This window comes from Colossoma macropomum, unplaced genomic scaffold, assembly GCF_904425465.1.
Source record: "Colossoma macropomum unplaced genomic scaffold, Colossoma_macropomum, whole genome shotgun sequence".
NCBI classification, from domain to species: Eukaryota; Metazoa; Chordata; class Actinopteri; order Characiformes; family Serrasalmidae; genus Colossoma; species Colossoma macropomum.
In genome coordinates, this window is record NW_023494786.1 from 4,797,483 (window position 1) to 4,811,396 (window position 13,914).

The window sequence follows — 13,914 nt, forward strand, 5'->3', positions numbered from 1 at the left end:
TGTGCCAGGACATTATTGTACACTGAGCCACTCATATTGCAATGCCACTTGGTTTATTTTGTGTATCATATTTCATATTGCGCTGTCACTTTGTTTATTTTGTTTATTTGTCAACTGATACTGCACATTGCACTGTCACTTTGTTTATGCATCCATAAATGTCAAATTGTTAAAGGTAAACTGTATAACCGTTAACATTTATTACTACAGTCCATAGCTAGTACTTCATTCACTGGAGGGACAGGCACCACCGCATTGTCTCCTGTTACTGTTTTACACATTATCAATGTCTGCCGTTTGTGAGTCTGAGGTAGATAAATGAGATGCAGTGTACACAGTGGATAGAATACACTTTATGTAGTATATGAATAAAAGATGTGCAAGATGACCATCTATATGTGCAAGCATAGATTTGCTGGACTGAAGTTACAGTGAGATCACAGTGAGTCTGTTTGGGGTGTGGTTGCAGTGTGGATTGTCCATAAAGATCATCATGATGATGATTCAGAAGTGTAGTGACGGTCTCATAGACCGAAACACCAGCACTACTGGCTGTCCAGCAGCCTGATGGCCCAGGGGATGAAACTGTATCGGAACCAACTGGTTCTGAACTTCTATATCTTCTCCCACTCTGCAGCTGTGTAAACAAACAGTGACTTGGGTGGGTGGAATCCTTTAGAATCATCCTGGTCTTCCTCAGGCAGTGGCTGGTGTATAAATCCGGGAGGTTTGGGAGCTGGACCCTGGTGATTTGCTGGGCTGTCCACACACCCCTCTGCAGAGCTTTCTACTCAATGGCAATGCAGTTCCCATACCAGGTGGTGATGGAGCCTGTTTAGAAGCTCTCCACAGTACATGTGCAAAATGTTCTGAGGATGTGGAGGTTCATGCCAAGCCTCCTTAGCCACCTGAGGTAGAAGAGGTGCTGTTGTGCCTTCTTTACCACCCATGTGGTGTGTTTGGTCCATGTCATGGCCACTATGAGCTCTTTGGTCTTGTCAACATTGAGAGAGAGGTTGTTCTCCTGGCACCAGTGTGTCAGGAAGCTGACCTCCTCTCCCTAGGCCTCCTCGTTGTCATTGGAGATCAGGCCCACAATCATGGTGTCATCAGCAAATTTGATGATGACATTGGGGCTGTGTCTGGCTGACCACCAGTTGACCACCATGGAGCTTCTTGCTATCCAACGCTGTGCACAAAGTCTCACGTGCATACCATTGACCCTTCTGATGATACTGCTGCAAATGGACAGACTTGAACTATTTAATTGTAGACACTGCTTCAACTGATGCTTCACCAATCACACGTTCTTTGATATTAACTTGTTTTCACATGTGGTCATACATTTTTTCCACAAAAAACATGGTTTATTGGCGTGAAGTTCATGTGAATTTTTTTTAAGGTTGTATCAAACTTTGTATCTCCAAAATAGAAAAGTTCTTTAATACACATTAATGTAACAGGATTTTATTAATAATAATTTTAGACCATTTCTATTGGTCCACTCATGAAATGTTCACACAATGTAAAGGCCACAAATATATATATATATATATATATATATATATATATATATATATATATATATATATATATATATATATATATACATATGTGTGCATGAACCTAGCTCTTTGTATATAGGCTCATTGGATAGTTTGCTGGAAACACCTACCACACTGCTAGTGTACAGTTAGAGACTAGCCCATCTGTTGAAGCACAATGTTATGTCATCATTGGTGAGTTTAACCCTTCATTAAGATGTTTTCTGGCTTCAGCCTGAAACATGTATCAAACTTTGTATCTCTGAAATGGAAATTCTTCAATTCAATACACATTAATGTAACAATATTTTAATTATAATAATTGTTTTCAAAATTGTGTGCAAAAAGGGTTTGTTATGTTGTTTTCATATGACACTGAGTGCCAAGCTTTGTGTAAACCCTCACTGGACACTTTATTGGAAACACCTTTAGCTCCACCGTGCTGGTGTACTAGCCCATCTATTGAAGTGTAATTTGTTGTTTGTTTCCAGTGTTTTCTGGCTTCAGCATGAAGCATGTTTGAAACTTTGTATGTGTGAAATGGAAATGTTCCTCCATTTAATAAACAATAATATGACAGAGTAAATTCTTACACTTCTGCAATAGAAATTGTGTACTAAAATTTACAGGACAAAAATGTCACATTTAAATTTATTCTCTATAAAGGATGTGTGCTTATTTTCACTTTGAAAATTAACAAAGCATGTCATTTGACCCAAGGTGTCAAACTTTTGCATATGACTGTACCTGCTCCTCCAGTTTCCTCCCATTTGTTTTGAGCATTTTCAACTCATTTCCATTGATTTCTGAGTTCTTTGACTTGGCTCTGTACATATCAACAGACAATGTGCATTGTTATTGATTCAGCTCTGACCACAAGGCTACTCATCCTGACAATATATGGTAAATCATATTTACTCTGGCCTGCATTTTGAAGGAGAGTGAATGTCATTTTCAGTGGTTTCACATTAAAGTAGTTGCTTTTCTGTTGATACTTATCGTCTAACTATTGAGGTTACTGTCAGTGACCGATCATTAAAAATGAATAAATGGTCATTTTTGTTGAATTGTGGATTTGCATAATAGGACTGGTTCTGATCATGTTGACAACATTATGTAAAAACTAATGTTTGGTCTTTTTTAATTACTAGATCTTACACCACCAATACACTATATTGAGAACAGTATTGTTGAGAGCACTGTAATGAAATCATATTGCTTACTTCATTGTCTGTTAAATTGGGTTTCTTGAAGACTTTGGATTCCTTTACAATAAATTTGATGCTTCAAAAACTACTTCTTCATCTCTAGAGACATGATTGTTGTAACCATTTATGAGTTTTCACAGCAATTAAAGACATTATACAATTAAAATGAACAAGATGCAAGCAAAGCCTTTATTTACTTCTATCACTTCACACATTGCCAAATGCTTCAGATGTGACTAATGGAAACAACAGGTAGACAATATTTTACTGAGAAAGTGAGTGTGAATGGGAAGGTTTAAAACATTGACAGAGGCTTTGACTTTTTAAAGTGTTTAAACCAATACAGTATTGTAAGGATAACAATAAACTGACTCTGAAACACATAGGCTACCAAGATTATGATGCTAGTGGCCCTGCTAAAACATCATCTGAGAAAAAAAACTAAAACATTACATTGACTAAACTTGATTGCATGTTCTCCTTTTGTCAAAATACTTTATTATACTTAATTATAGTCAGTTTTAAACAATATAGTATAAGTGTAAAGATCTACATTCCTGGTCCTTTTTTCCCGTTAATGTGCATTTTATCTGTGTCTTCACTCTCTGGATTCAGGTAGTCCATAATTCTCAGCAGTGTCTCCTCATCAGAATTCTCAGCAGTTTCTTCATGTTCTGCATGTGTTTCTTCTGGCATACTTTTCCCATCTTGTACAAAGTAATCCTGGACAGTGTGCTCGAGGACCAGTGGAGCACGCCTCTGTCTTTCTGCAAGCATCTCTGCTGCAAGGTAACTGGCAAGCTCATCTTCACCCACCATGTCATCATAGTCAGCCTCATGCTGATCTCTGCTGCTCTCAGAGAATGTGTAATCGGGAAGCTCTCTCTTTGCCATATAATAATTTAGTGCGGACTTGTACTGATTTGGCCTCAGGAGGGATTTGTTGTTAGGCTGTGCTGCATTTGCCAGTCCAAGGATCCTTAGGATGTTTTGAGTAACTCTGGTTTTCTCTGGTGTTTTGAGTGGCTGTTGGTAGATTGTAGTGGCTGGATTTTTGTATGTGTTGTATGAGCTAGTGTAACTGACTGAGGGTGTCTTTGACTGTGCTTGTGTGTGTTGCCAGGACTTGTCAGGTTTCTTAGTCTCTTCATCTTCTAACAAGTCTAGAATGTCTTCTGATGGAACCTGACGTTTTTTGGAGATCTGAATAAGCTGATACACAGACTGGGGATCTACGCTGTATTGCAGCTGAGCTGCCCTATTCTTATCTCTCTTTTCATCTTCCTCCTCTTCTTGTTCCCCTTTATCCTCCTCTCTGTCACTCTCTTCCTCCACCTCTACTTGTTCTTTCTCCTTTTCTTGATCTCTCCTCTGCTTCTCTGGCCCTGTGTTTTCTAGAACTTTCATCAAGTAGTAGTTCACCAACCTGTTAATGTCATCTGGGTCCTTCACTTTTTCCATCTCAATCAAGTCTGGTTGGTTTGATCTTTTGTCCTCATCATCTCCTTCCGCATCACTGCCCTCCTTATCCTGCTCTTCTTCAACTTCATTACCAAATCCACCATTAAACTCGTGTCTCTGTGCTTCTTCTTTCTCTTGTTCTGTTTTTTGCTCTATTGGCATCAATTCTTCCTCTTCCCCTGCTACATCCTCAAACACCATTTTTTTCTCCCTGTACTCATCATCATCTTCATTACTGTTGTCACCTTCACCATCCTCACTATCCTGCTGTTTGCTGTCAGCTTTAGAGTTTACGATTCGACTGAGCTCCTCAAACACTGATTGGAGGGTGGCCAGTTTTTGAGGTGTGTACTGTTCTTCTGCATTCTCGTTGCTCCATTTAAGGGGCTGATCCTGGCCTTGCTCATCCTTGAACATCAGTGGAAACTTTCTGTGGCGTCTGCGGATGCCTTGATTGGCCCACAGGCTCCTCCCATAATTCATTACATCACTCTGCCTGTCTTGCTGTTGTTTTGATTCAAAAGCAGGTGAGAGTGGAAAAAGTGGATCAGTGGGTGTTAAAAAATTGCTGGTAGCTCTGTAGGGTGTTTTCAGAGAGGTCCTTTGGTCATTAGTCTGTGGTAGGGTACTGAGAACTGCCTGGATCCACTGTTGACCTTTATCTTCCTCTTTTTCCTCCAATCCATCCCTCTCCTCTTCCTCTCCTCTGCCATTGTGCATTCCTGTTGATGTCTTTGCAGGTATGGCTAGCTGTAGCATGGTGCGTACATCATTCAGATCATTGTTGGTGACAGGGTCATGAGGTGTTCGCTGATTAAGGCTCTGGATGTACTGCAAGGCTTGTAGCATTGCAGCATTTGGTGGTGGTGGGGCTTGAGAGCTGGGGCGGAAAGTGTCAAGTTCATTGCCCCACAGGTGGGGCTCCCTCAGTGTTGCCCCCTGAACCCCAGTGTTCAAAGATAGGAACAGGAAGAGGAAGGAGTGTGACAAAACAAAAGACAGGCCTGGAGCACACAGTTGTGGCAATGACTGCATTGTTTCACCTGTGAAACAGAGAGAGGAGGGATTGAGAGGAGTGAATTAAAGTTTTGTATTACTAAATGAAATGTTACAATTTCTACGGTGCTGTAGAATACTTCTATAATAATTTCAAATTTATATAACATTCCAGAAATACTGTTTTATAGTCATCTATTGTGCTTGTGAAGTGTCCTGTTTTGATCTTTATATGAGTTGTTTATACAGGTAAATTGATGGATATAGTTTTCCTACACCTTTTTCTGTCTTATACACACATGCACCGATCAGTCATAACATTAAAATCAGCTGCTTGTTTCAACACTTAATGTCCATTTTGTCACCTCCACTTGTAGTTCTACAATAACATACTGTAATCCATCTGTTTCTCTGCATACTTTGTTAGTCCCCTTTCACCCTGTCCTTTAATGGTCCACAGATTTATTTGGGTGGTAGATCATTCTCAGCACTGCAGTGACACTGATGTGGTGGTGGTGTGTTAGTTTGTGTTGTGCTGGTATGAGTGGACCAGAGAAAGCAGTGCTGCTGGAGTTATTAAACATTGGGTCCACTCACTGTCCACTCTATTAGACACACCTACTGTTTCCGCACAATGTGTGTTAGTCACCCTCTAGTCCTTCATCAGTGGTCACAGGATGCTGCCCATAGTCTGGATATTTGTGGTTGGTGGACTATGCTCAGTCCAGCAGTGACACTGAGGTGTTTAAAAACTCTGCAATTGTAGAACTGCAAAGTGCACCTATATGGTAAGCAGAGCTAATAAAATGGATAATGAGTGTAGATTTTAATGTTATGCCTGATTGGTGTACCTGTAAACTATTAAGAACAGTGGTGTAATTGAAAGGGAGTGCAGGGGCCCAGAATATTTTTTTAACTGGCCCTTCCAGGCTCAGAAAGCCATATGGAGTGTCAGAAGATTCTCTGATTGGTAGCCTGACCTGTCAATTGATTTTGACCTGTCAAAGGTAAACTAGAGCACAGCGCAGCCACATTCATGAATATGTGAAAGAAAGCACATACACAGTCTACGCACAGGAAAGGGAATTAAATCAGAGATGTGAAGTACAACTAGCTGGCTAGTTAGCTTAGCCAGTAAACTAGACTATAGCATCACAGTTCGTGTTCACATCTTCGCAAAATGAACAAGAGGAGGAGATAAAGGTGGAGCTGAGAGGGAACGAGAGAGCTTCCTTAGAATAATTAATTCAGCAAGAGAGCAGCAGGTCGGACTCAGCCTCTTCTAGCTGCTTCTGCTGTAGACTGTTTCCCTCCATCAGGAAATACCACATTAATCCACCACCAACCGGGATGTTCTCCAAGTTCAGTCTTCGCTTACAAAAATAGTCCTGGTCTGCTTCCTAGTGTATTCATCTTACAACTGATTTTACACATTTTTTTTTTTTATTTTACCTTTCTGACATTTGTAGTTTAAGCTAAGGCCGATTTAAGTTTTTTATTTTAATAACATTATAGAGTAATTACAGAACAAAACAAAAATACAGCTACATTTAAAGGATGGAAGGCAACACTGAGCTTTAACTCCAAGTGTTCAAGTATTTAAAATATTGTAAAGAATGAAGCTTTATTTACACTGGAGTTGTTAATTTATTTACACTTGAACTATTGTTTAAGTGAATGAGCTGATTATGCTAGTGTTGTACGTCATGGATAGGTATTAAGGATGAAGGATATTTAGTGTCACAAGATATACAATTTTAAAGTCTGGAATCACTTCATATTGTAAACAAACAATAACAAGCATTTTGAAAATGATATGTGAAGCTGTTTATTTAGGTAGTCAGTGTTTATTTGTTCCAAAAACATTAACATTAGAATAAATACAAATAAACAACTAAAGAATCCATTGTGATTTAATATGTAGTAGTTGAACCACTTTATAAAGCTCTCCTGGAGGAAGTCCAATTTTTACAGTTACCACCCAAAACCTAGTTTAATAAGCAGTTCTTCATTACTTTAAACCAGGCGCTGCTGATGGAAATGAAAAAAATCCACGAGTACAGCAAGAAGTCAGGAACCAAATCTGCGATCTTTTAACTGTATTCATCTCACCTACATAATAAATAACAATTTCCAAACAACGCAGTTTTATTTGTATTTGTGTTTATTTATATTTCGAATCCAATGTTATACAGCCAACCAAATACGTTAGATTGTAGTCGGTTGAAAACCTTATTGGATGAGTGTTTACGGAGCACGCGGGTCGCAGCCATGCAGGCGAGCTAAAAAAACTCATTAGTTTCCAAATTGCTGCCGCGAGTCAATGACTCATCGACGGTTACTACGGAGACCGCGCGGCGCATAAGTCCCACAGCTACACCCGCTTACGCTTGTAACGGCTGAGGGAAAGACAAAGTGGGCTAACGGGTTCTGACAACTCAACAAATCGTACACTGTAGATTCAGCGTATTAATGGGATTTGCTTCAGGCTATATATATATATATATATATATATATATATATATATATATATATATATATATATATATATTATTATTATTATTATTATTATTATTATTATGAAATAATAATACCAAAAAAACAAATACCAGCCAGATATTTCCGTAAAATGATTATTCTAGAGGCTGAAAAGCTTTCGGAAAATGATTGTTTTGTTGATTTGGCTTGTAGGGACGTTAAGGCATTGAAACGCCACTCACCTGTGTTACAGTACGCTTAGCGGAATCTCTTGGGTGCGTAGCGCATCGTTCCCCCGCTCTTTCTCAATAGTGTTCTCCGACAGTGTGCGTGTGTGAGCGCAGATTCTGTCTGTTCAGAACCGCGGACAGCTCCGCCCAGGAGCCACCTGACTCGTGCGTCACCAAAGCAACATACGCAAAAACAGACTAAAATAAAAACAGAAGCGCGCACACACATTTCTGCTGGCTATTCAAGGTTACTTCTGTGTCAGACCATCTAAAATAATGAGTGAATGTAATACGTCAGACGATTTGTTATGGTTCCAAACATAAGAAACACCAAACATAGAAAACACTTTTCAGTGATTACGCACACCGATTGGAACAAGCTGCCTAACAACAGGTTCAGATGACTAATGTTAGCGCGAGAGCTCTCTCATTACGTATTTACCTTATTTACACTGTTTAAAAGATGGTGTTTCAAGGGTTCTTTAATAAAGGGAATGGATAGAGCCATGAGTTCTATATAGAACCATTTCTAAATGGCTCTTTCTAGGGTTCTTTCTATGGTAAAATCATTCTTGAGATTGATGGAGAATGCGTTGTATGTGGTTCTATATAGCACCAAAAAGGGTTCTTATAAGCTCGATATCCTAACAATGGAACAAAGCTTTTTGGTACTATCTAGAACCATTTTCAAAAAGGTTCTATATAGGACTATATACAACACATTCTCCATCAATTCGAAAAAACATTTCATAATGCAAAGAACTATTTAAACTAAATAGAACCATTCCCAGCCGTCTTTTTCAAAAGTGTAGCCAATGGAGGTGAAGCATAATGGTGCTGAAAAAGTAGCACGGTAATGACTAACAAAAAGATATTAGCCTGCCTTTGGGTCCAGGAGTGCTGTATGTGGGTCGCAGACAAAATGCCAGTTTTTTTGTGTTTTGTTTTGAAACTTCACAAAACCATTGTTTTATACACAAAAAAATCCATAAAAATATCCAGCTTGGTATGGATTGTTCTTCTGTACTATCCCTATCGACACCAGGAGTCGAAACGACTTGAAGGCACTTACAAGACAGAATTTTCCATTTCACGTTTCAGTGCGTGGTGAAATTCCTGGCAGGTTTCCCACAACTCAATCCCAAACTTAACCCTTTTAGTTTGAAAGAACAATTTGTAGTATCCAACATGGCTGGGGCCTTAAAGAACCTTAGGTTTTACTGTTTTATTTGTGTAACATTAATGTGAGCTACCGCTCACACTTTAGCTAATGTAGGTTAACTAGCTACTTTGCAAATATTCGTCCAAGCAGTGGCTTCTTCCAGTCATTGCTGAGGCTTTGCCTAGCCTTGGTCTGTGCAGCTGCAGCTGGATACTACTGCATCTCACAGCTTGTGGCAGCAGCGAAGTCTTCACCAGTCAGGCTAGAATAGGGGTAAAAACTGCATGGTTATGATGAATATTGAAAAAATCATGTTTGACCCCAGACAGGTCGCCAGTCCATCACAGGGCAGACAGACAGACAAACACATTCACACACACCTAGGGGCAATTTTAGCATGTCCAATTGGCCTGACTACATGTGTTTGGACTGTGGGAGGAAACCCACGCAGACACAGGGAGAACATGCAATCTCCACACAGAAATGACCCTGGTCACCCGGCCGGGAATCGAACCCATGCCATTCTTGCTGTGAGGCGACAGCGCTACCCACTGCGCCACTGTGCCGCCCTGAAGGCAAAAGCAGAAATGTGAATATTTTCACATTTACAGAATGTATATGTGGGAATTGTCCTGTATACAAAAAATGTTATTTAACAGAATTTAACAGAAAAGGAGTGATGAAGTTGTCTGTTGACTTGAAAATGTGCCAGTAATTTTTTGCAAGTTAATTTTTTTACGGAATGGAAAATGTAATTTTTTTTTTTTTACATAGCTCTTGTTATGTGGCTGCTGTATCTGGACAATGACAATTGTCAATGAAGGTGGATTTATGCACAATTCAGTTTTACCCTGGACAGACAAACATGCAAGTGATGACTCACACACAGAGCTGCAGAGCTGACAGAAAGAAAAGGGGAGCAGCTGTGTGTGTGTGTGTGTGTGTGTGTGTGTGTGTGAGAGAGATAGACAGAGGAAGAGATAGCGTGGGGGAGGGCGGTGTTGGGGCAAGCCAAAGACAATAAGAGTTTGTACAGAAGAACTGAACGTTTGCAGCGCGTTGGCCGAGCGCTGTCATTTGCGTTCGCGTCCTTGCGTGAAGTATGTTTCGGGCGTAACACAAGAACAATATAAACAAAGAATATGATTTGACAGTATACAATAGTGAAAAGAAAAGAAAAGAAAAGAAAGGCCTATCAGAGTAACAACTGAAGAACAGATGTATGAAAATCAATCACTGTTACTGACTAGTTGCTGTTACAGACTGCCACTGATAACTGAGACTGTGTGTGTGTGTGTGTGTGTGTGTGTGTGTGTGTGTTTGCATTTTTGGCTGCATGTCATGAGCTGGCTAGAAAGAAATCTTACATGATGAAATCTTACATGACTGCCTTTTCTTTGTGACAAAGAAGGGCAGAGGTCTTCATCCTTGCATAGATTATAGGGGACTAAACCAAATCACTAAAAATATCCCTTTCCTATACCTCTAATGCCAGTAGCCTTAGAACAATTATGGGTAGCTACAATTTTCACTATATTAGACCTAAGAATTCTTACAACTTGGTCTGTGTTGGAGAGAGGGACAAGTGGAAAACTGCATTTGTCACCACGAGGGCCCACTAGGAATACTTGCTTATGCCATTTGGGCTCTCTAATATCCCTCTGTCTTTCAGGCTTTCATTAATGATGTTCTTAGAGATATGATTGGTCAGTCTTGCACTTTCAAAATGTCCACCAGGTTCTCCAACGACTCCTAGATAAAGAGTTATTTGGTTAGAAATGTGAATTTAATTTTCAAACCATGCCATTTCTAGGTCATTTTATCAGTGCTATTGGTATCATTATGGACTTTAGCCCATTGGTCTTTGTTTTTCTCTTGGTTCTAGTTTCATTTCATTTTGTCCTGGTTTCTGCCTTGCTAAGGCAGAGGCCTTGTCCCAAGTCTTTTAGGAGAGTGAGGATAAGAGCAGTAACCTAGAACCTGAAAATATCCGTCCCTCAAGTGTGCAGGTAGCTGCCATTTGTTGAGAGGCTGATCAAGAGGTAGGGAAGGCTTTAGAAGAAGTTACCATGCCCACTCAGTGTCCCACAGTCCCAACTTTTGTACCAGAACAGTTTTGTGACTGATTATTCACTTTGGTCCACTCCTCACTTACTTCTTATCACCCCAGAGAGATATGCACCCAACAGTTCCTCACAAACTATTGTTGATCGGAATCTTTAAATTGTTATTTGCACAAATTTGTTTGTTGTGGATGACTGATTGTTACACAGTGAGGCGGTCTTGGAAGAGACTCATCAACGTATTGAGGCGGCTCTTCGGTGGAACAAGGACCTGGCTGATGACGAAGTGAGGTTGTCGACCAGGGACTTCAGGTTTGGGGAGGGATGCAGAAAGCTCACCCCCAAGTACAGTACGCTATTTAAAATTCTTAAAAGTCCCACTTGTTCTTGATCACTTGTTTTTGGTATTGACCCATTTAGCCTGTTTTTTCACTACAAGTTTGGACAGTTCTTTTCACATTAAAGCCTCAAAGCTTGTTTTTAATCACATGCTGACCTGTTTAGTCCCATAACAATTTTACACAATATGTGGCATCATGTGTATTTATTTCTGGTCAAACTGTGTAACATTTATCAAGCAAATTAGCTGTACATGACATGACAGTAGCCAAGAGAGCACAAAATGAACAGGGAAGGAGCAAACAAAGATTGCTTGAATGTAACTCAAATTCACTTTTTATACATAGAAATATACTTGGAACAGCTGTAGATTTTACAATATCCCATCTGCAACTTTGTTAGGTAAAAAAAAAGATCACTGCACACACAGAGATTTTGCACATCACTTTTACTGAATGACTTTCTTGCTAGTTTATAGTTCATTGTTAAAAAACACAGTTTGCATGTTTCTGCATTATTAGGGAATCGGTGGTAGTGTACCATAGGTTCTGTTTACTGTTTAGACAAAAGGCAACATCCCATTTTCATGGCATTACAATTATTAGAGATGCAAATTCCAGCTAACTGTCAAAGTTATGAAGCCTTAGCTATGCTAACAGGCACAACAGGATATATGTGCAGTGACATTTTCACGTACAACATGCCCCTTGCGGTCCAGTTTGAAAGTGGAATAGTACTACAAAGTGGGACGTTATGCGGATAATGTAGGTCAAGTTTTAGCTTTAATGTTTAAATATGGTCTATTTGTGCCATTTTGATAAATTCTTTTTCTTAAACTTGTTTATGTAGCTTTTTAATAGATTTTTGAAATAAATACACTAACACTACACTGGCATGTATTTGGCATAGCTGATGACAATCTAAGTCTAGTGTTTATTAACAACGTATGTTGTTTATGTACTTTTATGTACACTCTCCTACTTCTTTAAAATAACATATATTGATGGCTTTAAACTTAAAATTTCAATCAATCAACATTTATTTCGACTTGGAAGTACATTAAGGGTGACCCCCATTTACAATGCAGCCGAGCAAATTACACAGTGATTGAAAAAGTTGAAAGTTGAGTTTAAATTTATCAACTAAAACAAATGAAAATTAGCAAGACAAGAAGATTAAAAACAACAGCTCAAATAGGGAACAGGCATAAAATATCAATAAAATATATAATGAAAACACATAAGTAAGTAAAAGAACGAACGTAGATAAAAAGCAATAAGAAAACTCAAATTTTAGAAAATCTAATTATTTACTAGAGTAGAAAAGTCAAATAACACACACACCATCTAAACCACTTATCCTTCTGGGTCGCAGTGGGGTGCTAGAGCGTATCCCAGCTGTCATCTTGCGGAAGGCAGGATACACCCTGGACAGGTCGCCAGTCCATCGCAGGGCAGACAGACACACACACATTCACACCTAGGGACAATTTAGCATGTCTAATCGTCCTAACTGCATGTCTTTGGACTGTGGGAGGAAACCCACACAGACACGGGGAGAACAGGCGAACTCCACACAGAAAGGACCTGGTCGCCCGGCCGCGGAATCGAACCCAGGCCCTTCTTACTGTGAGGCGAAATTAAATAAAAAGGAGAAAGAAAAAGTCAAACTCAACTAAAACGGTTACAGGCTGTCTGAAGGTGGTTAGAGACTAAAAGTTTAAAATGATGGAGTGGCACCAGTGATCTGAGTTTTAGAGACTCCTGTAGTAAATTCCAGCTTACTAGTGCAAAGTAAAACTCAGTAAAAACTCTAGATACCTGTCCAAACTAATGGATGGGAACTGGCCATGGCTAAATTGGGAGTGCCTTTACAGAAGCAATTTTTTTTTTTTAATACCCTGTGTGTTTCTGTGTTCGTTGTACAAGGATATACAACAATATAGTTTTGATGTGATGTGCAGATAAGGTTGATTACTGAATGGCCAGAAGCAATGATACGATTTGTTAAAGGTTTTTTTGCTTGTTTGTGTCAGGGATGTGGGTAAGAACATTATTCTATCTTATTTCCCTCTCTCTGTGCATCAAATCAGTGTATTACAGTTTAATAACTTCCTCAACTAAATAACTGAAGCCATAACATTACATACATACATACACACACACACACACACACACACATACATTCCTGTTACTGAATAAGAAATTCATTAGCAGCTCTCAGCAGTTCTCATAATTTGTCTCGGGGTAGGGTGGAAATTGTTCTCGAGACCAGCCAAGAGCAATGCTTTCATCTGAGATGATAAGAAGCAGATTTTCTTTTTCTATCATTATTGAATTTCAACAACACTTTCAAACAGAAGAAAACAGTTAATTCTTTGCATTAGGGACATTAGGGGTTTCCCATAGTTCGGAATGACCACAAACGCTTCTG

The 13,914-nt window shown here is 39.3% G+C and overlaps 1 protein-coding gene across 1 annotated transcript; it reads right to left on the reverse strand.

The window, feature by feature from the left end:
- Positions 1-2,912: 2,912 nt before the first annotated feature.
- Positions 2,913-8,034, reverse strand: scg2a (secretogranin II a). Its single transcript, XM_036558363.1, has 2 exons — positions 7,930-8,034; positions 2,913-5,256 (listed from the first exon to the last, which is right to left on the reverse strand). Exon 2 carries the CDS (start codon positions 5,246-5,248, stop codon positions 3,302-3,304), a length of 1,947 nt encoding a protein of 648 aa, XP_036414256.1. The 5' UTR covers positions 5,249-5,256; positions 7,930-8,034; the 3' UTR covers positions 2,913-3,301.
- Between the last annotated feature and the right edge of the window lie 5,880 nt (positions 8,035-13,914).